Source organism: Varroa jacobsoni, unplaced genomic scaffold (genome assembly GCF_002532875.2).
Source record: "Varroa jacobsoni isolate VJ856 unplaced genomic scaffold, vjacob_1.0 scaffold_997, whole genome shotgun sequence".
Taxonomy (NCBI): Eukaryota; Metazoa; Arthropoda; class Arachnida; order Mesostigmata; family Varroidae; genus Varroa; species Varroa jacobsoni.
This window is the reverse complement of record NW_019213899.1, coordinates 250161-270696: the sequence shown is the minus strand read 5'-3', so window position 1 is coordinate 270696 and position 20536 is coordinate 250161. Positions and strand designations below refer to the sequence as shown.

General features: G+C 38.3%; 1 protein-coding gene and 2 long non-coding RNA genes across 4 annotated transcripts in view; 1 reads left to right on the top strand and 2 right to left on the bottom strand.

Annotated features, from left to right (window-relative positions):
* Positions 1–11415, top strand: part of LOC111265652 (uncharacterized) — an 18253-nt gene extending 6838 nt beyond the window's left edge. The window contains exons 2-4 of the long non-coding RNA XR_002683554.2: positions 10393–10475; positions 10635–10735; positions 11284–11415. This is a non-coding gene — a long non-coding RNA (uncharacterized LOC111265652). The remainder of the gene's footprint in view (positions 1–10392; positions 10476–10634; positions 10736–11283) is intronic.
* Positions 4217–17545, bottom strand: LOC111265651 (vacuole membrane protein 1). 2 transcript variants are annotated; one of them, XM_022842505.2, is made up of 7 exons: positions 17105–17545; positions 11388–11706; positions 10807–10987; positions 9847–10189; positions 7003–7212; positions 6005–6216; positions 4217–5681 (listed from the first exon to the last, which is right to left on the bottom strand). In XM_022842505.2, exons 1-7 carry the CDS (start codon positions 17267–17269, stop codon positions 5399–5401), a joined length of 1713 nt encoding a protein of 570 aa, XP_022698240.1. In that variant the 5' UTR covers positions 17270–17545; the 3' UTR covers positions 4217–5398. The 2 variants fall into 2 exon arrangements, with proteins under 2 accessions (XP_022698240.1, XP_022698241.1); XM_022842506.2 differs by lacking the exon at positions 17105–17545 and adding an exon at positions 15571–16021.
* Positions 17546–18781: 1236 nt separating this feature from the next.
* On the bottom strand, positions 18782–20530 carry LOC111265653 (uncharacterized). The gene is made up of 2 exons (XR_002683557.1): positions 19856–20530; positions 18782–19036 (listed from the first exon to the last, which is right to left on the bottom strand). It is a non-coding gene; the product is annotated as an uncharacterized LOC111265653 (long non-coding RNA).
* Positions 20531–20536: the final 6 nt, after the last annotated feature.

Genomic DNA, 20536 nt, shown 5'->3' with positions numbered 1-20536 from the left:
ATATAGAAAATGCGAAGCTGATAGGTGCTCTGGATTTTCTGAGACTGGCCGAAAAGATTCAGTTTTTTTTTTAAATAGTAAATGGTATAGAGTAATATATAGGGACAAAATTTCATTAATTTAAGTCCTCTTTGTAGATTATTACGCGAGTTGCAAAAAGTGCTTACGTTTGCTATGGATAGTAGTCTCTAAATTTACGAAATAAAACCAGCTCTCCAGAAAAAAAAACGAAAATTAAAAGAAGAAACAATGTAGAATGAACATTTAACTTCATAAACGCGAATAATAATTTGATTGAAATGAAGGCCTTTAGTGGGCTAGTTTGCAAAAACTGGTATAGTACATAGATAAGCCTAAGATCTTACGCTAAAGTAAATTATTTGTCCGTAGTTACGAAAAAGGTCGGTGTCCTGTTAGGAATAATATAAAATTGCAGCTCCAGCGAACACACATTTTGACCGAGTCCAGTCGCGACATCAACAAAATTCGAAAGACCAAACTTTTTTAAGTCCAAGTTTTTTCCAAGTTTTTATTGTTAGTTTGATTACGGTTGCTGGTTGGAAAACTTTTTGAGCGCCTTGAACCCACTATTCTTGCCAACTGCATCTGGTCGTGCTAAATCCATTATGTCTGGAATAAACCATGCAGCTTTATGTACCATAGCGAGAAAGCTCAACCTAGGAGTATAATGTATTTAAATTGAATTTAAGTTAAGAACGTATTTGTTTAAAGATTTATTTACTGTAAAGAGTTTATTTGTGATCTCGCTTGGCGTTGCTTGATGATACTTAAGTGCATGAACCCGCTATAGTACACAATCAGCCTCCGCTAAGAATCGTAACTATTTAATGCTGCTTTGATGATTACTTAAGCACGATCCTGTAAAAAGATATTAAACAAAAACACTCTCTAACTTCGTGAATGCTTTAAGTTTTATGCAATTTATACAAAAAGCTGAAAATTCCCGCGCCACCTGCATCGATTATAATAGATGGCAAGTAGAATTCTATAATGATGAATTTCAACAATAAGTAGAGTACAGCTTATGCCAATAACGATAATAAAACATTTAAGAAAAATATGGAAATAAGGGTGCGAAAAATAAAAGAGAAATGATATCTTAAGGCGTACAAAATGTGGATCAGAATCTTGTTCTCTGGACCTGCGCCCGTTCTATTAGGAGAGCACTTGTGGGCCTCCACTGGGCGTGCTGCGCCAAGAACTTTCCCGGCAGTACACTATGTCGAAACAACTTACGTACCGATGCCCTCACGGCTGCGTCAGTCGGTTGAGTACATAATCGGAATTAAGGCAAATGCTTGACCATCGTGATGTGTGCTTTCGATCTATGACACGAAATTTCTTAAATAATTTTTTATCAGTTAATTAAATCATGAATTAAAGCAAAACATTTATTGCCCTACGTACGATGTGCCTTATATTATAAAGTAAATCCACTTTTACCTAGTTATTACGAAATATAAATATTGCCCGATTTGGCACTTGCTTATATATAGGCTTGCCCTGGTTTCTGAGATTAACGACTCACTTAGGCCCTAGTTTTCACAAGCAAAGTGTTCTAGCGGCGGAGAAAGCGATGTCAGAGAAACGGAAGCGTGAGGTCTTATGGAAGCTATTACCATATAACATTTGGGATTTTTAATTTCGCATTAGCACATAGATGTGTCTGTTGTTATCTCGTGTTTTTAGTTGGAAGGAAGAGAATTTATAGAACGAAAATTTGGTACTTAAATAGATAACCCATCTAGTGGGCTAAGGTGATACGTTAAGTGAGATAAGGTAAAATTGAGCCTCAGTCATGTGGGAAAAGGGGATGTGCCTTGATATTTTATGAAATACACAAACTGTTTTATGGCTTGAAAGAAGATTATATGTTCTAGTTTTCAAGAGTCTGTCTTACTTATAGATCTGCATACATACTTTGCAGGTTTAAATAAAATTCTTGACGCTAGCTAGATTGTTCAGTCGGTTCACTGGGACACATGATCTCAGATAATAATATGAGACACTGACTGTCGGTTTGAAGTTCCTAACTTACGCACGCTTTGCCTTGCCGTGCCGTGCCTTCACACTGAGATGCATAATGTTTTCTACGCTGTCTAGTGATTTGATGCCAAGTAAGCCTTCGACATGAAATGCATTTTCCAAGAATGCTTATTGCCTTCACTTATTATAGTAAGCCTGTGCACATTATCTAATTGTCGACTATTCGTCTAATATGCTCTACCCTGTTGAACTTCTAAAGGAAGAAAGGGAAATTATCGAATTCTTTTTTGAGTAAATTTTATTTTTCCGTTTATAGAAAATATTACTGATTTTCTTTTGTATAATATTTAAACACCGTTGCATTTATTATCTAATCTTTAGCTTTTTCACACGTGCATGCGCCTATATGATATCGTGTAGTAGGAGGGTGATTTTAAAAAGTTTAGCCGTAGAAACCATAGATGGCCTGCTTCAATTAGTTCTCTAGCAGTGTACTTTATTGCAATATATATATATATATATATATATATATATGTCTGTCAGTTTTAGTCATAGTTTCCCTATAAACACCAATTCTCATCAACACCTCTCGTCGATGGTGATTCGTATCACTTGTTGAACGCGATGCTCTGCTGAACTCTGTAAAGAAACGTCCTTCATACAAGGAAAACGACGCATCTTAGACTTGCTATACGTATCATCGCATGAAAATATACGTTTTCCACTCACTGTGATAGTTGATTCATAGTTGTTACTGTAGTTGATCCATATGCAAGAGCAGGTTGTCCATTGCGGGAGTTGTTCAAGCAGGGGGGGGGGGCAACAGCATCAGTTTTTCGCTGGACAAATTGCACCTTCAGCAGATCACAACTTTGGGCTCGTCACTATATGACATGCTGTGCTCGTATTGAGTCCTCTACCTTGACAGGTTCTTAAAGCATTGCTAAAACAGCGGAACAGAAGCTTGTTGTAGTAGGGTAGGCTCAAAGCTATGGAAGAAATCCATAAGATGCTGTGAAAATGGCGCTACGTTTCTCATTGAACTACAAAACTATTAAAAGTTCCGTAGCCATGCACTTCAACTTTTCTGTTGCTCTGTCATCCTCAAATCTGATCTTCGACGCAATCTCTAAACTGATGGCACTTAGAATTGTTACCTCTACCGTGGCTTCGCAAAGGAGGTAATAATTATAAGTCGCTTTCCTTTTACAATGAATTAGAAATCTGGGAAGACGGAATGTGTAGGCCGCGTCGGAAATGGGAATTACGAACGCGCCAATAGCAATCCCATAGAAATTCTCTGGTTTACATATGCAAGAAGCCGCAATAGTCCTCCGCAATACCCCCGACTACACACAGTCACACACTAAGTTGTTTAATATTCATGAGTTTTATACTTTTATTGCCTATTTGCCTGCATATCGCCGCATGTTGTTGTCTTCATTTGTATATAACTTACTGGTGAATTGGTTCGACACGTTACTAAAATACGTGTCTACCGTGCATGCGGCACATACTACTTTCTTACTTATTTATATCTTTATACCATGCATCATAAACGTAAACGCTATTTTCGTAATTATTACTCTCATTACCATCCTATAATTACTCCACTATCACCCACATTCAAGTAGCCACGTGTCAGCCCCCGTTCTAAGCATAATGTCGTGCATAATTCCCGTCAGTCCACTCGTATACAGCTTGGTGTCATCTTTTGTTCTGAGTATTTCTTATTATAATAGTAAGAATAAAAATATAATATTCATAGGAATTAATATTATCATATCGATCGGATTTCGTTCTGATACTAGTGGACGAGCCTATGTTAAGGATTTCTAACGCACGAGAGTTAACAAGTCCTTCACGCTTCACAGAGATATACTTTGCCTGCAAATTGTTACCTTTTTAATCACCACAGACAGCAGTTCAGCGCGTTGATGATTACCTTCTATCTGATTTATACTAGTTTACTGAAGTACTGACCGCACCGCGCACTTAACCAAGCTGGCCTAGCATCAGGCAATCAAAAAAACAGTTATGAAACTATATAGTTTACATTCGATTCTAACCTACATAATAAAGTAATGATCGTTCCTTCACACATTCTTTCATCACATGGCAATTCATCAAGTATGATACATGAACTAGTCGGTTATACACGATCCCTTGAGCCTCCATCAATCAATACCTTCATCTATTACGCTCAATCTGTTCTTGCACCCTACTGTTATCGATTTTATTACAACTGTCAATCAACTAACAGTTTTCCTCTTGGCCGGGGCATTTAGATGCTATCTTGACTCTTGGAAGATGCTGGCACTGTTTGAAATAACAGCCGCAAGTTGATACACTTTCACTTGAAGCTAGCCGCTTACATAAGAACATTGACCCGACAGCATACGATATTTAGTTATGCTAACTATGCGCCCTTCTAGTCTAGCTAGTAGCTTGCGGCATATTCTATAAGCCAAATGTGGCTCACATTACATATTATATAACAATTACAGGCTTTTCCTTACTATCTAAGGACATCAAAACGTCCTGGGGAACATGCTGCGACAAATAAAAGTGTTACCATGTTTATACGCACTTTCACTATAAATGATGACATGCGAAGAAAGTGAATGCATTGCATGAAATAATTACATCTTAAAAAAAACTCACAAAAACTAACCCAGTTCTGTTATTTTTCATGGGCAAAGTTAATACATATGTGGGTGGACGCTATGGTAATGGTACGGTCTTTTCTGATCTTTCAAGTGTCATCTTATACTTGATATAATTGAAAATATAATCTACAGTTTTTTTGCTATTTAGCTTTTGTTTTTGTCCTCTAGATTGAGTCGATTCATGCGTTTCAATTGTTGAGCATTAAAAAATACAACACCGTAAAATCCAATTGCTTGTCTGCATCTGCGCCATACCACTCAGCGAATGCCAGTTTTCTTTTTCGGTGCTATCATTACGTTCACGAACAGCGCTGCGCATCTTAATACCGTTTATATCATTTTAGCTGTATCGTTGAACTAAAATAGTAATGAAAAATGACACGGTCAAAAGGCGTACGTATGGAGTCCCACACGTGCTTGAATCAACCCAGTTCTATACATTGTTGAATGTGCCCGTTCGATCTTCCTATACTACAAGAGGCATATAGAAATAGCCGCCGTACAGCCTAAGGTCGATTACTAGCTTTTGGTGTTGTGGTCAAGACTTCTACCTTAAAAGAACGTTGTAAGTAGCTGTCTTGGTACCGACATTGAGCGGGCGCCAAAGCGTTCAAACGGTATTGAGATTTTTACTTCCGTCCTTTCTCGCTTTCTGGTCTCTCTTTGGAGGTAGTAGCGCAACAAGCGAAAGACTGTAGTAATCAACAAAGAAAATGTTGTTTTTATAGGCTTTTGTCGTTGCACGAATTTGGCTCTGCCTTTTTCTTGCTAACACGAGATACGCGAGATATTCTCTTATGGAAACTTTGTGCCATCGAGTTGACAATTGATATGACAAAATACGCCACCATAACCATGACAAATTTCTCAAAAATGCTAGACAACAAAGATCCCTCAGGGCCTCCGCCCGATCCTGCAGACTTCCCTTGTTTCAGCTTGTTCTTTTGCTTCTCTAGGTACACCTCAAATACGGGTACGACACTGGGGCCCACGATAGGTATAGTCCTGCAATAACGGCAACAGAAAAACAACGGATTTTAAACGTCGACTTTTATTAGACTAATATCGTTATTAAATTCAAAGGACAATAATTAAATCGTACGAGCTTCCTAATGGAACCACTTTAAAGATCTGTTAAATCACTTAACAGAAAAACTAATTTTGCGTAATGTTAATCACGGCAATTACAAATGAGTTATTGGAGAAACGATTTCTAAGCGATTCTTTGTTTGGTGTTCTATTCACCTGGAACATGTATTGCGCGTAGAATAATGAGTTACCTATGTTAACTACTTTATCATGTATCTATTAGTGTAGCTCCAACCAACCTGACGAAATTTAAAAGTAACTTGACGTGAGTTTCTCCGCAAGCAAGGATAACGAATAGCTTTTGCACGTGCATCTTGAAAATTGCTTTTCCGATAAGAGTCGCTCCAAAGAACGTGGTGAACGGAACACCCCAATGGCCACACACAATACCTGCTACATCAAACAGTGGATTTGGAATGGACGCACATGCCAAGATGCCAAAAAATCCCACCTGCAATTAGCAATTCAAATATCTATTTGTTAAAATATCTTGGCAAAATTCCTTGACATAAAACTACACACTATACACAGATCGGTTGCAATATTTGCTTTAGATTAATAAAGCGGTTAAAACGAGTACTTTTTTCTAATGAACACGAATGTGTACCCTATCTTCTCGAGATTCACGGCCTCGTCTTCATATGTGACGCCGAGTCCAAATATACTAAATTTACTGCCCTAGAAAAGCTAGACAAATTCTGCACGGAACAGCTACGCGCAGAAGTACAGATAACAAGGCCATTAAGATTTAAAAATATTCTATTAGTATGTCTATAGACTTATATTTAGCAAATGCTATAAATAAAAAAATTAATCTGGCTAAACGTTCATATTGGGTAATACATTAAGTTTTCACTCATTCAGTTCACAGTCATTGTCCTAGGTGGAGTCGGTTCGGTGCTTAGTAATTTAATTATGGTGAATCTGGCTGAACTTTTGAGAGCTGAACTATAGAATACAACAAGAAGTTACGAAGCTGGAGTATAATTGCGCCAAAATCGTGTCACAGAAACTGCAATAATAACGTTTATTGTTGTGCAGCAGATATCCTATTAAATCCCTATAAACAGCTTTAGGAATGGTGTTTTTCAGAAATAGATCTCGTTCCTATTATCAAGTGCGTTTATATATGCTGCAATACACAATGCTACAGGCATTACGAATATAGTGGCGCTAAGGGCTTTCGAGCTTTCTATGGAACAAATATAAATACTAATATTAATAAAAAGTAATTTACCTTCCCAATAAGGTCGTCAACTAATAACTTTAATCGGTTTCCCCATGAGAGCTGGGTTCTGTCAGCTGCTTCCAACGCCCGGATCTCTTCAACCGCTTCGAGATCTTCTGCGTCTTGAGCACCACTCAAGGCAGCAGCCCGAGCCATGAAATAGGGGGGTAGCTCGCCCAGAGCTGTTCCAGCTCCCCACATAAATGCCTCAACTCGCACCTAAATAGAAACATATTTCGTTAGTAGTAATAATCTTTATTAATAAATCCTCTAATGATAAAACTGCGTTGCTCCAAATGTGTCGTTGCGGATTTAAATAATGGGTTGCAGATTCGAATTTGAAACTTCAAGTCCTTATCGCTACTGCTGTACCGTTTTGCTTAGCCATTCCTGACAATCAACCAACATTTCTCTGTCTACAAAAAATTCGTATTTATAAATTATATAGACAGAGCATAGAATGTAATAGTTAGAAAATTGCGTAACGCAGGTGACACCGTTCATTTGAAACAGATGGAGCCCCTTAGTAGCTTACAAACGACGTTCCGGAAGATCAAGAACGTCAGCGAACTAGCCAAAAAAGAATACTAACAAGCTAAAGCGAAGTATCCCAAAAACATATACAAGATGCACAGTTTTCGGAAAAAATTGTTTGCGGTAATGGAGCTGCATTTGGATTGAATGACACAATTAATCGGTTCAACGCGTCACGCAAATGTACCCTGTAAACTTTTAGCAGGAGTTACATTGTGGTACGGTTCTTCAGGCGAAGGAATAATTAGACCGTTTTCTTCGTGAATGCAATATTTGCATTCAATTCATAAAATTTACTACACGGATCTGTTTTACCACACATTCGGGAACACTTTGATAAATGTGGCAAATTTTATTTCCAACAGAACAAACATGTTGCATGCTATCCGTATAAAAGCATATCCTGATGAAAAGCTTCTAAAAAGACTGGTTAAACGAAAGGGTCCCGTAGAGTTTGTGTAAAATTTGTACACTGTAAAAACTATGTAAAATTTGTCATTCACCTACTAAAAGGAAAACCGCGAACTGTTAGTTCAAATATTCCGGAAAGGAAATTTTGAATTCGAAAATGTGTCGCATAGAAAAGCTCTTGCAAAAGTGAATAACTAGAGAGTCGATACTTGTGTCGGAAGCCGACATATTTTAAATCTCATGGGTGTTAGTAGTCTGGCCTGATGTACATAAACATGCCATAGTTGTTCATCTTGGCCAAATTAATAGGGTGAACAAAATAGGATAAATAGATGCCACATGATTTGAGCGCGTATCAGAAAGCGCCTCTCTTTGCACTGTTGATTAAAAAGGGATCCCCTACGATAATCGCAGACAGTGACATGAAAGAGAGTAAAGGCAGCTGAATCGACAAGACATCGCCCTAAGCACATGTACAGCCCATGGCGTCTGTCTAATGCGGGTGTAAGTTACGCAGCTCTTTGAGTCCTAGTTCGTCGATTACGGCTGAACTATATTAACAAAAACTGAGTAAGATGGTGAACGAACGACGCATTTAGCTGCTAAAATTAGTGAACATAAGGTAAACCACTCCTATTGGATGACAATAGTTTACGCCGCAAGAATCGCAATAGCGAAAATATAAGGATTGGTTACGGCTTGTCTGATATCCACTGTACTCAGTGGACATTGTTTCCACAGATAAGCATTTCTAAAAATCGCAAAAACTTTTTAATAGAAAATAATTCAAGTCCCTACATTAGGTCGAAATGACCGTATTTGATAAACCCTTATACCAAAGACTTCTTCAGAAGCGGAATAAATCAATTACTATCCAAGTGGCGGGAGAAACAATATAGATAATAATAATAGTACATACTTCGACTAAAAATAAACTGGGCTTGTGTAAAAACTTGAAAGTCGAGAGTTCATTATGTCACGTTCCATGCTGAACGACCTGATAAACCTCTGTCTGTTGGCATGGTTGGCGATCGCACTGAATTAACCTTGTTTGGGCTGCTAGAATTTCGTCCTCGGATGGGCTGCGCGTACGACCGTGTCGACTTGATCTTTCTTCCGGGTAGGAGTTATCTTTTTAAGATAGAGTGTAATGCTAATTTGGGCAAGGTGGTATTTTTTACGATTTGTTCTACAACCATTAAACACTTTCTGAAAGTTTAAACTAAGAAATTGTTAGTTTTTTTTTTGTGCTCAACATATTGGATTTTTGAGGAAACTTCTGATATATTATTGAGAGGCAAGTGGTCTTCACCGAGATGGTTGGGAATTCCCAAAATAAGAACCAGCTTACCTTATGATTTATGAACATTGTTAAATAGGTACTCTTCTCCGAAAGTAAACTGCTTTTTCCTAATTAATTTGGGAAAATTTTCCCTTTTTTGGTAATTTGTTTGAAAGCGGTTAAGGTGAAATTTTTTTTAAATCAGTGGGAACTGATGAAATATATTTAATCATTACTATAATAATATTCTAATAGAAAAGCAGGACTACAGTACAAAGAGTATTGATAATTCGGTTCTGTACCTACTACACATACTGCAAGCATTCAGTCCTAGTCATCCGCTTCAAAGTAATTACCATCAGCCTCAACGCACGCATGCCATTTTCTTTGTCCTCAAAGCTTAAGCGCTTCACAACAGAAACAGAATTAGATCTTGCGAAGCATGTTGGAATTTTTATATTTTTCACAATTTGCTAGGTTATTTTTGATTGCACCGGCATAGCTGTGGAGGCTGAGTGTAGCATCAATAGATTAGTCAAATTTTACTGCAAAATAGACGCGAGATGAAACTTGTGGATCCGTATATCTGCTGAAACACAATTACATGTTTCCAATCGAATACTAACCTTCGACATGATGGCCCAGATGCCAGGCACAGCTGGCCCGAGTTGTTCTGGACATTTGATTTCATCTGGGTATGGTGGCTCAGGAAAGTCAAGACTTTGGCATTCATGAGCTGCTAACGTTACGGCTGCGATATGTGGGCCAAGATAGAGAACGAATGTGTGCAAACCTGTTCCAAGACCCACAGAGGAAAGAACTCCTAGACCTATCCAGTAGATACACCATATTGCCTGTTTCTTCCATGGTTCCAAGTATCCATGATGAGAACCGTCCGCGTAGTATAAAACTGCCATGCACGCAGCCAACAAGAACACTATACAAACACGCACTTTATGTCGATACATGCTGTAATATAAGCAATAAAAACAATAAATATCAACACGAGCAATTCAATGTCCTCTAGCCTAAAAGGGCCAGAGGGCCATAGGTTCGGATAGCAAAAGATCACCGTTTTCAAAGCAGATTTTACAGGATAAGTACCCTCTACACATATAGAATAAAAAGCGTATGAGTTTATAGATAATCATCGGCTCCTGTAATCTTTTAAGCTTCTAACTGGAATCCAAAACCTTGTGCAACATTGGAAGCAGCGAATGACCACAATAATAAAGAGAATTGTAAACTACATGAGGTACGTGCTATCTACACTTATATGATACAGTCTAAATTATAATTAAAGTAAAGATAGTCAAATAGTTCTGATTGTCACTCCTTATAGATGAGCACTTGTGATGTGCAATGGTAACGTCTGGTAAAATACTAATAACAGTTTTGCATGCACTTCTTTTAGTACTGTGACTTGAAGTCGGTCTCTGGCTGCTGTTCGATCTACAAATCACATGTTGGCTCAGCTCAAGGAATAAATAACACAGTCGCACTATGTGTCATATGGTACGTTGCTAAAACCGTAGCTTCAATTATAAAGACTTCTATTGTTTACAACTGTTAAGTGAATAGATTACCTTTCAAACAACTGCTTCACGAGATCGAAGATTTCCCGTGAGAAATAGTGTAGAGTAGTAAATGGCCTACGCCAAAGGACTAGGCTTTGCCGTTCAATATGTAACTCAACAGAGCTTCTAGAGCCCGCGTTCCCGTCACTTACGCTGACTCCATCACCGTCTCCATTACTGCCACTTTCACCTGTAGAGTAAACGTACAAATCACAACAATATGAAGCCCTATATGACTAAAAGCAATAAACAGCCACTAAAAAAGACTTAGAAATAGCCTATAAGTATATGCACCAGAAGATATACTTAGTGTCAGTTTAGTTGAGTATTTCGTATTTTAGCCTAAATACTAAACACTACGATCACAAGGCTTTATTCAAAGGCAAAAAACCTTATTTTATTCGAAAAAATTCGTTTGATGAATCAAATATTTAGAGCCTTCACTTTAGTAACATTTACCAAATTCGTCGTGTCTCCGTGTTACAGATAATGTTACACTTGCAGGGGTACCAGGACATGAAGGTTTTGGTCGTTATCAAAAAAAATCCGATGAATCCACATAGTAACATGTAATCTCGCTAATCTTTTACCTCCAAGGACTTTGTTGTTCTGTCTACGTGCCAGCTTCCGGCCGTCCCCTTGGTGGAGTCCGACCATCTGGCCAAGCAGCAAGCTTTCCGAGCTGCCACCGAGATCAAATGGAAGAAGACCTACGTCACCACTACCACCCGCAGCCTCTCTCGTACCGCTGGACGTAAGGCCTGTCCCACCGCCCGTGGCTGAATTCAATGAGGCCAGTAGTGACGGTGATACTGCAATCTTCAACCCCTGAACAGCAGGGTTACCGTCCTCCTGCTCTCGTCGTTCCTGCTCCCGACGTTCCTGTTCCCACTTTTCAAGTTTTCGGATCTGAAGGCATAAGAAAATGAAATAAGCAACAAAACGTAGACCAAGACAACAACAACTATATATTATAAATAATAATAACTATAAATATTCATAATATATTTTCGTAAGCACTGTCATTATGCTTGCTAATTTTTTCGTCCCCTGTCTACTTCACGGAAATCCTAATTAACCCTTTTGATGGGAGCAAAATGCTTTGTCTGCGTGTATATGTAATGCGTCTGTGATACCGTCTGCCTCTATACGAGATTATTTTAATAGAAATTTATCTGATAATCCCACATGCCTTCTTTTGTCATTCAGAAAATTCCGTTTAACGAACATCGCCATCCATTTTATTGAAAAATTAATGTTATATATACATATATGCATGCAACGATTGATACGTAACACTATTACATTGAGACATAGTGCATCACTCCCAAGTATTTATTAGGTCACGTCAGTCAGACTGAGACTATAGATAACATCACGTATAATTTTCAACATGAAAGATAATGAGAAATCCATTCAACAATTTTTATAAATAAGAAAGATCGTTAGGTCCCGAATGCTTAATCTGTGTGCCACGGTTAACCATCTCGTTAAGTCTCGCAGTGTATGTGCATTCTGACACTTTTTGTCTTGCATTGCGGCTTAACGCGGCACCTCACTCTAACATTTCGGCCACTTTTGTAGTCGGTTATAGTTGCTTTCCACAAAATATTACAAAAGATAGATTTTACAAAGCGCATTGTTGTTACCATCCATTGTTGTGAAGTAGTTCACAGCTTCCGTTCGTGCGAGGGAGCTTTCTGATATGTGTGGTTTCGAATGCAACAGCCTTTTTTGAACGTAGTCATAACTCTAACTCCGTTAAAAAAAATCAAACAAAAAAAACTATATAAAGATTTGGTCCAATCGGATTGACTAGTCCGCTCAGCTAATCGACACGCTCTTCTTTTGATTGGCAGTTAAGGATTTGCCATAGATGCTAAAAATGTGCTCCAAAAACACTTGAGGATTTCATATTAAAAAATAAGTATGTTACTACACGGAGACCTACTGAGGCACACGTTTCGTCGCGACAGTTTTACCCAAAATAATGGTACTGCAGAACCGATGCGCTGGGGGGTTTTGGTCTCCACTAGGGACAAAATCAACGTTAATTACTGTCAACATTTGATGCACAGTATTGAGCATTATGGATGTATGTACTATGTAGCACATTTATTTGTTAACGTCCACACAACACGAAAGCCTCAACATATATGAAGTGAGTTACTACGCTGCGTGGCCATCTACAGAGCCTTCGATTGAAAAACAATACAAATCTTTAACTCTTATTTGTCAGCAAAGGCAACTACTTGTTTGCCTACCCTAAGTAGCGAAGTATTTAATTTAGATATTTGGCCGGTTAACTGAGCAAAACTCTAGGTAATACGAATGACTTAAGTTCAACAACAACCTCCATAAACAGAATGCTTAGACAGGTGACAAACTGAGCTGTTTAACAAACACATTCCTTATCTGAATTCTACAGCCCCATTTCCTTATTTATTACATGAACAAGAAAAAAGAGCGTTTCCTCTATGCCCACAGCGACAACAGACCTTTGCCATACTTATTCGGCTGGTCACGATATAAAATCACGTTAAAGCGCACAACTGGCACGATGGGTTGTTGTTGTTGTCGAGTCAGTCAGCAAAGTTTACACACACACACAAATATACACGCAAAGGTTAATGGAATCACTTTCTCCTATTCTATAGCCAATATATATATTGCATGTTCTAGTGATGCTGTATTATACAGCCACGTAGAGGAAATTCTACCAATGGAACGGACATCTGTTGCCTATCTTACCCAATATTTAAATAAAAAAAATTAGTGTATGGACGACAAAGGCCATTGGACCTAACCTCAGTAGGTTCACTACATGGGAGGCACAGAACGAACGACACATAGGCAGTTATAACCGAAAGCTTGAGCTTAAATCTACGTTAATGCTCAGCCCGTGACGACCATGTGTATTGAACTGTGAAATCGCAGTATTAATGCGATTAATTAGAGGCGCAAATATTATATTTGATATCAAGTACCGCAATCATTTATTTATTCGAGTCGATATACTCGATCTGTTCGTTGAGCTGATGTTTCTACCACAAGAACTTTAGGGTTAATCTGTTGCTTGACGCGAAGAACCCATTATGTTGTCATTCCGCTGTAAAGGAGAGGGTTTAGTCTGCATGCGACTTTGTAACGTTATGGCAATAAGATTGCACCAGTAGCATCAAACTGCCAAGACGCATTCACTAGTACCCTAAGTACCAGAGTACACTGCGTATTACCTTTTATCTCGGTTACTTACTTCCGAGAAAGTTCACGAAAGCCGTCAAATACAAACGACGACAAGACAAGTTGTGTTCTCAAAGTAGTACAAACATGACAATATTCAATTCTTCTAACAATAATATAGTTAGGAAACGTGTTTTTAGATATTCCTATTCAGTAAGTCAGTAGTAGTATAACAGCGAAAAATAACTCTCTCAAATTTGAGAAAACCATGTAAGCTTTCTAAACACAATACAATTTCTTACCAGAATATGTTATATGCACACTTAGCAAACCGCCGTAAACTAGGGAGATCAAATGTATTTCGTGTCTCCCAGTTATATCCATTCCATCTTTGAATGTTGAACGACTTGAACAAATTTTATGGCACTTTACTTTATGCCACAAAATGTTTGTACATTTTCACAACAAATGGTAGAACAAGTACTAAAAAAGTACTTTTAATAAATATATTCAGCAAAGCACCTTAATTATTAATTTGTTTTTAGCGTATTTAACAATTGACCTTTGTGTAGCTAACATTAATTATCATAGGCCATAGAAGTACTTGTGTAATGATAAGGATTATAGATATCTGCGCTTTAGCGCAATAAAGGCGATGTTGACATGTGTGTTGTGCAGACTACAATCATGTGTTAATTTAATAACAATACTAGTTGTGTCTTGTGCACGCATATGATATATTATTGTTCCGATCTTCATTTTTCATAACAAGTACAAAAGCACTTTTCTATTATTATAAATGCTGTGAAAATAGGCTCACATGAAGATATGAATGTTCGTGCAATAACGAAAATGCACTCGCACGAAAACCCCACAAGTTCGCGACCGCACCAAGCACAGGACAAATAATGGGTCTTATCTAACAAAGGCATATCGGGAAGTTGTAGTTCCGGGAAGTTGCAGATCCGGGACGTTGCATAGCTTTATTTTTTTGTGGATTCGTCTTGGTAAAGGCCGCAACCTTAAAACATATTTGGTTAGATTCATACGATATATACCTCTATTGTAGGTACTCATTGTACTCAGAAACGCCTTAAGTAAATTTATCAGAATTGTACTGAGTGATTCGATGTATCAAGCTAATATGATAACAGTGTGCTGTTACTGTGAAGAAACAAACCCACACTCAGTATCTCTTTTATCTGTCACCTTTTTTATCGTGTAGTGGACATTATGCGTTTGGGATCCGGGCACGTTCAGACTACGTTTTATTAAACTTTGTTGTTGATCTGTGTGCTACACAAAGATAAAGAATGCTAAGTTTTTTTTCGCTTAGCGCTACAAATAATAGTTCGCGTAATTAAATCATGGTTTCATTGGAGGTTGTCTTCTTAACTCACTTATGGATATAAACTCACTAATTCGAATTGAACTTGTTCTCTAAGTAACCAGGATAGCCCAAGTTATCGGCATGAAGAGACTGCTCACTGATAAATAAGTGGACCAGAGCAAATCTCTTAACGGATACTTCGACTAATAACTAAGATCTAACCGTTTTGCAGTGTATTGCATAATTAATGCCGTACTCACCAAGAAATGACTTGGCAGATATGCTATCAGCCAGTTTTTCAAGGGACAATAATCAAAAATATATGTTGTGCGCGCATATAATGGAAATACCATGAAGTAATTTGGCCACATTAAATTTAATTTCACCAGTTGGTAACCAATTCAGTGATCACTTCTCGTTTAATGGAAGGCCCTACATAAGCATTGCGTATTTGTTACTTCTAATTAGCCGTTCTTTTGCCTGTTGTCAGCTTTATGCCATTCGTCATCACTTCATTAAGAATTAGAATATAGACAGTAAATGTGTCGGGGAATACCACGATCTCCACTACTTCCGGCGGCAGTACACACCACTGAGCACTTAGCAAAAACTACTGTGACTGAAAACTAAGCAGTTAAATATTATTCGCATTTAACTGCGATCAATCAGGAAAACTACTTTGTCCGTGAAAAAAAAAACCCGTCTCTGTCAATTTCAGAACGTGCGTACCACTTTGCTGCCTCTGACACTTCACTTGGCCGCTGTTCCTGCCACACGGGCACCATTCACGGATTTTTGAGAGAATCAAAACAAAACCGTCTGCGGACGGCTTAATAACGCGGAAAGGGCGCCATCCTATCATCAAGGCGCCAAACTACGAATCGTCATTTGACGCAGCGTTCAGTCCAACAAAACGAGTTGCGACATATCCGATTTAAATTTTACCTTTGCATCAGCGGTTTGAGTGCGGTAGGACTTGAACCCAGTAGCACACGAAATGGTTTTCGCTACAATATTGAGAAGGTCAGATGAAATATTGTAATATGAAAGCAAATAATTTTTGTCATAGATTACCCCACAACGATAGGATGAGAGACGTAACCATTGTCACAACTAACAGCTTAGAGACGACGTGCAAAGTGCCGTTAATCGCTGGCTTTGTTTGATCATTGCCTTAGATCTGCACACAGGTAGAATATTTTGCGGATTCATAAACTTAGCTATTTCATGATCACCGCCGTTCACTTTAATGTTTAAAATCGCGAAAAATAACGCTAGCAAAGAAATCAGATCAATTTTTGATTAAGGAATTAAGCTCAAATTTGGAATTTATAAAGGCGCCTTAAGGTAGGTCAGTCAGGAGAAATTCGCAAGTACTAGGGCTGCTTTGGCTCATGAGCGTTCCTGCGTGTTTGACGCACAGTGTTTATAATTTTAACTATCTCCGTCGTTAACCCAGTTAAAACAGAATTAGGCGTTTCCAGTGGCCTAAAAATATTGAAATTGTTAACAGCTTTATATGACTGTGGTCTAAAAGCCGAGGACCAACGATAAGCACATACAGTGCATTCTATCCCTAATAAGTGTTATTTACGGTAGCGTCCGAAGTTTGAATTATCGGCTGTTTGCACCATTTTCTTGTACAGAGAAAATAGCACAAAAAAGCCCATTCGGGTCCTTATGTGAAATCCTTTTAAGAATACGGTGTGAGACTTTTCTCTTGCACTCTTTTTATTTATCGATGCAAAGCTTACCACTGACCATCAGTTAACCAAGTACCTTTTGCGTACTTACCATTTCTATGCGTTTACTGCTAGTCCGTAGTCCTCTAAGACGGAGTTCTTTTCGAAGCTCCTCTTTGGTTATTCGTAGATAGTCGCCACGGACTGCTAGCGTTCGTCGCCGGCGCCCCGGACCATTAATTGTTGGGGCAGAATTGCTTGTCACGACTTCATCCATTGTTCAGTAAATAAGGCGGCAGGCAAGCGGACAAACAAGCCCTCTACGGCAGTCGGTTGCTGTGGCTCCCTACTTCCGTTTCACCGTCCAGTATGCGTGACTGACCAATGACCGATGGAGGCTGCATGAACTTTCTGGGTCTTATTTCAAAATGCTCTGTTTCCTTGTAATATTCGTGAACGAGCCGAAGTCCCCGTCTGTCCTAGATCAGAGACGCTCAAACAACGCCTGCAGCCACGATTTATAAACCGGCCGGTATTGAAGTACTGAAGCACACAACAAAACAAATTTACCGTCTGCTATACGTGTGCACGTGAGCTGTCGTAACCACTATCTTCGCTTATTAATCTCCGCTCTAGTAAAGGAAAACAAATGCACCGACGTTCACGCATTACATAGCAAAACCGCTGAAATCACTGCACCTGTAGTGGTTGGTTTGGGTTAATTTCGGGCAAATAACGGGCTCATTTAACCTTTTTCGAGCGGACACTTTCTTGTTTTCCTCATACACAATCGTCGAATTATCTATATCACCATTGAATCGGTCACACTTATCGAGGTTTACCTCCACTTGCGTCAAACAAAAGGCACAGGCAGCGTCTTAGTGTTTCGCCCACAAAAAGTTTTTCTATGGCTGAAACTGCCAATCTCCCCAACAGAAGAAGGTCCCTGGCAAAATATCCTAGGTCTTAATTTGGCCGTGAGACGCCCATATAAAATGGGTGGAGTGTACATTCGGTGTATGATGGTACTCTAGTAAGAATACGTGGGGACAACTGGCCTTACGAGAATACTGGTTACCTATTTTAGGTAACGGCTTATGGCTGCCTACGGCCAATAGTTTCCATACAATTCACTATCGAACAAACAGATTCATAAAGCTGTGATGGTAGTGGTGGTGGTGCTGCTGCTGTTAGACCACTACTCAGTGCTGTCCCCAGGAGCTGTGGTTAGGGGTTTACGTTCCCCACTAATCCCTCTCCCTCTCGCCCCCTTCTATGGAAATACAAATAGCCAGCCTCTTTCTTCCCACCTCTCGCTCACGGTCTACTACCGTACGCCGTCTGCAGCAAGCGTCCTATGTACAAAGAGAGTAATACGAAAAACGCATTGATCGTAACGCAAATTGTATACAATTGTACCACCCTATAAGCTAGTTTCGCGCCGTATGCGACAACCAGTCAACAAAGCTGAATTTAACTTAGAATAAATTACTTACAGCAAAGTGTCCCTTATCGACCAATGATTGGCAATGCAACATGGCGTTTTAATAACACGCAATAATTCAATTTTTTATTAATTAATGAACTCGATTTGATGATTAGTTTAACGTAACCGATCGCTTCATGACCTCTAATAGTGATTGATTATCTGTACGATCCATCAAAATGATGCCAATACATAAGAATAAATAGCTGTTACTATTAAAGAAATTAATTAGAGCAATTAATATTAAAAAAAAATGATGCTACAGGTTATTTAGGCCTTCTAAAAATGTATGCTCTGGACGAATATGTTATATGGTATCTTTTTATTTTTACCCGCACGTGTTCTAAAATAGTCAGTTGGAAAAGTTTCTTTTCTTATTCATTTGTTTGTTTATTACTTCATCCGTACAGGTACGGCACTTGAATCGGCACAACTTTTGGCAGGCTGTTTGTAGTAACGTGAATGCGTTCATCAACTCTTCCTTGTATCATACGAGAGCCAGCTATTTCTCCATCAAAAAACCAAACTCATCATGGCGAATAGACGTTCGTCGTTTTCCTAATTTGAGCAAAGATTAGTTATTATCATATCTTTAATCGTTGCAAAGACCCGTACTAAGACTAAAAGCTTGCTTGTCAATTTTTGTGCGTCTTCTGAAAAACCGGCTCTTTTTTTTTTACACGACCGTGCACTTTTCGATTTTTTGGTAATTCTGAGCATTCAGTTGCATTTTGGGACTTTTGGCTTGCTCTCACCTAAACATTGAGTTTCTTTAGAGTTTTTTTTGTATGTAGCGTATTTGAGTGATACTTCAAGGAGTTTACATAGACCAGTAGCGTTTGGTGCATGCTAACTATTGAAACGTAACGTGCAGGTTAAATAATAGATATTCTGCTATCAAAGATTTAGGTCCTGAAATGAAGCTATATTAAGTGTTGGCTATATTGAATAAACGTGAACGATAGAAAAGACACTTCTAGCAGATGTGAAGTCGTTGAAATATCTGTAACTTTTTTTTTATCTGTATCGATTTAGATAGAGTCCTGAAAACAAGATATAAACAAAAACTTTAATTTAAGTGATGCATGATTAATGCGACTGAAAGATGCGAAAGTCCGTTAAGGCATAACAAACATCATCTATCGTATCTATTAGATACAAGTCACTTTTATAAGTCTGACTTGCATTTATAAATGACGATAAAAGAAATTTGCTTTTTTTCTTATATTTCAAAGCATTTAACGCACTCTAAAGCTTTACTACGATACAGTCAAAGCTCATTTCATTATATCTATCAATTCAGTATTTATAACGTTAATAATAACAAACTGATGATTAAAGTTATTATTGTTTTTTGTACGGATAAAAAGTACCCACATTTCTTCGGACTGGGCGGGCAAACTATCAGTCGTGGATGGCCTACTAGTTTAAACATCAGGCCGCATAGAGCACATTTCTTTAAAGCCAAACATATTTACTGTAATAATACAAAAAAGTCAATGTACAGCAATTGCCAACTCATTTTTCTGTCATCCGCGGATTTACTAGATGAAGAACTCTATGGCTCGACTAAATGCAAACCTACTACTAGCAAAGAAGCAGATACACTTTAAGATTCTAAGCTAATGTTTGATTGTATTCGTTTTTATCTTTTGTGGTTCAAACAATGCTCCCAAACTAATTTATTTTACGACTGAATAAACAAAAAGCTTTTCTTAACTTAGGTAGGCGTATCATTTTTTAACATGATAACGTGTTAAGTGATAACCTATTTGCTTACGAAAAATTCTAAGAGCAGCGCAACATCTGTCGAAGTCTGGAAATCTGCAATTAAACGAGTATATTTATCTGAAGGTCGTGGATAGCTCTGAAGAACTGAGCTTAATTGTTTGATATGCATTATCTGATTTGTTAGGTATTTAATTTATGCCACAATCGACTGGCACAGTTGGTATAATTCTACAATAGTCTGAATCTATAACGGTTTCCAATTTTGACGCAGTTACCAACCCGTTCATCAGATATACGTAGGTGCTCCTGGGACACGGGTGCAATAAT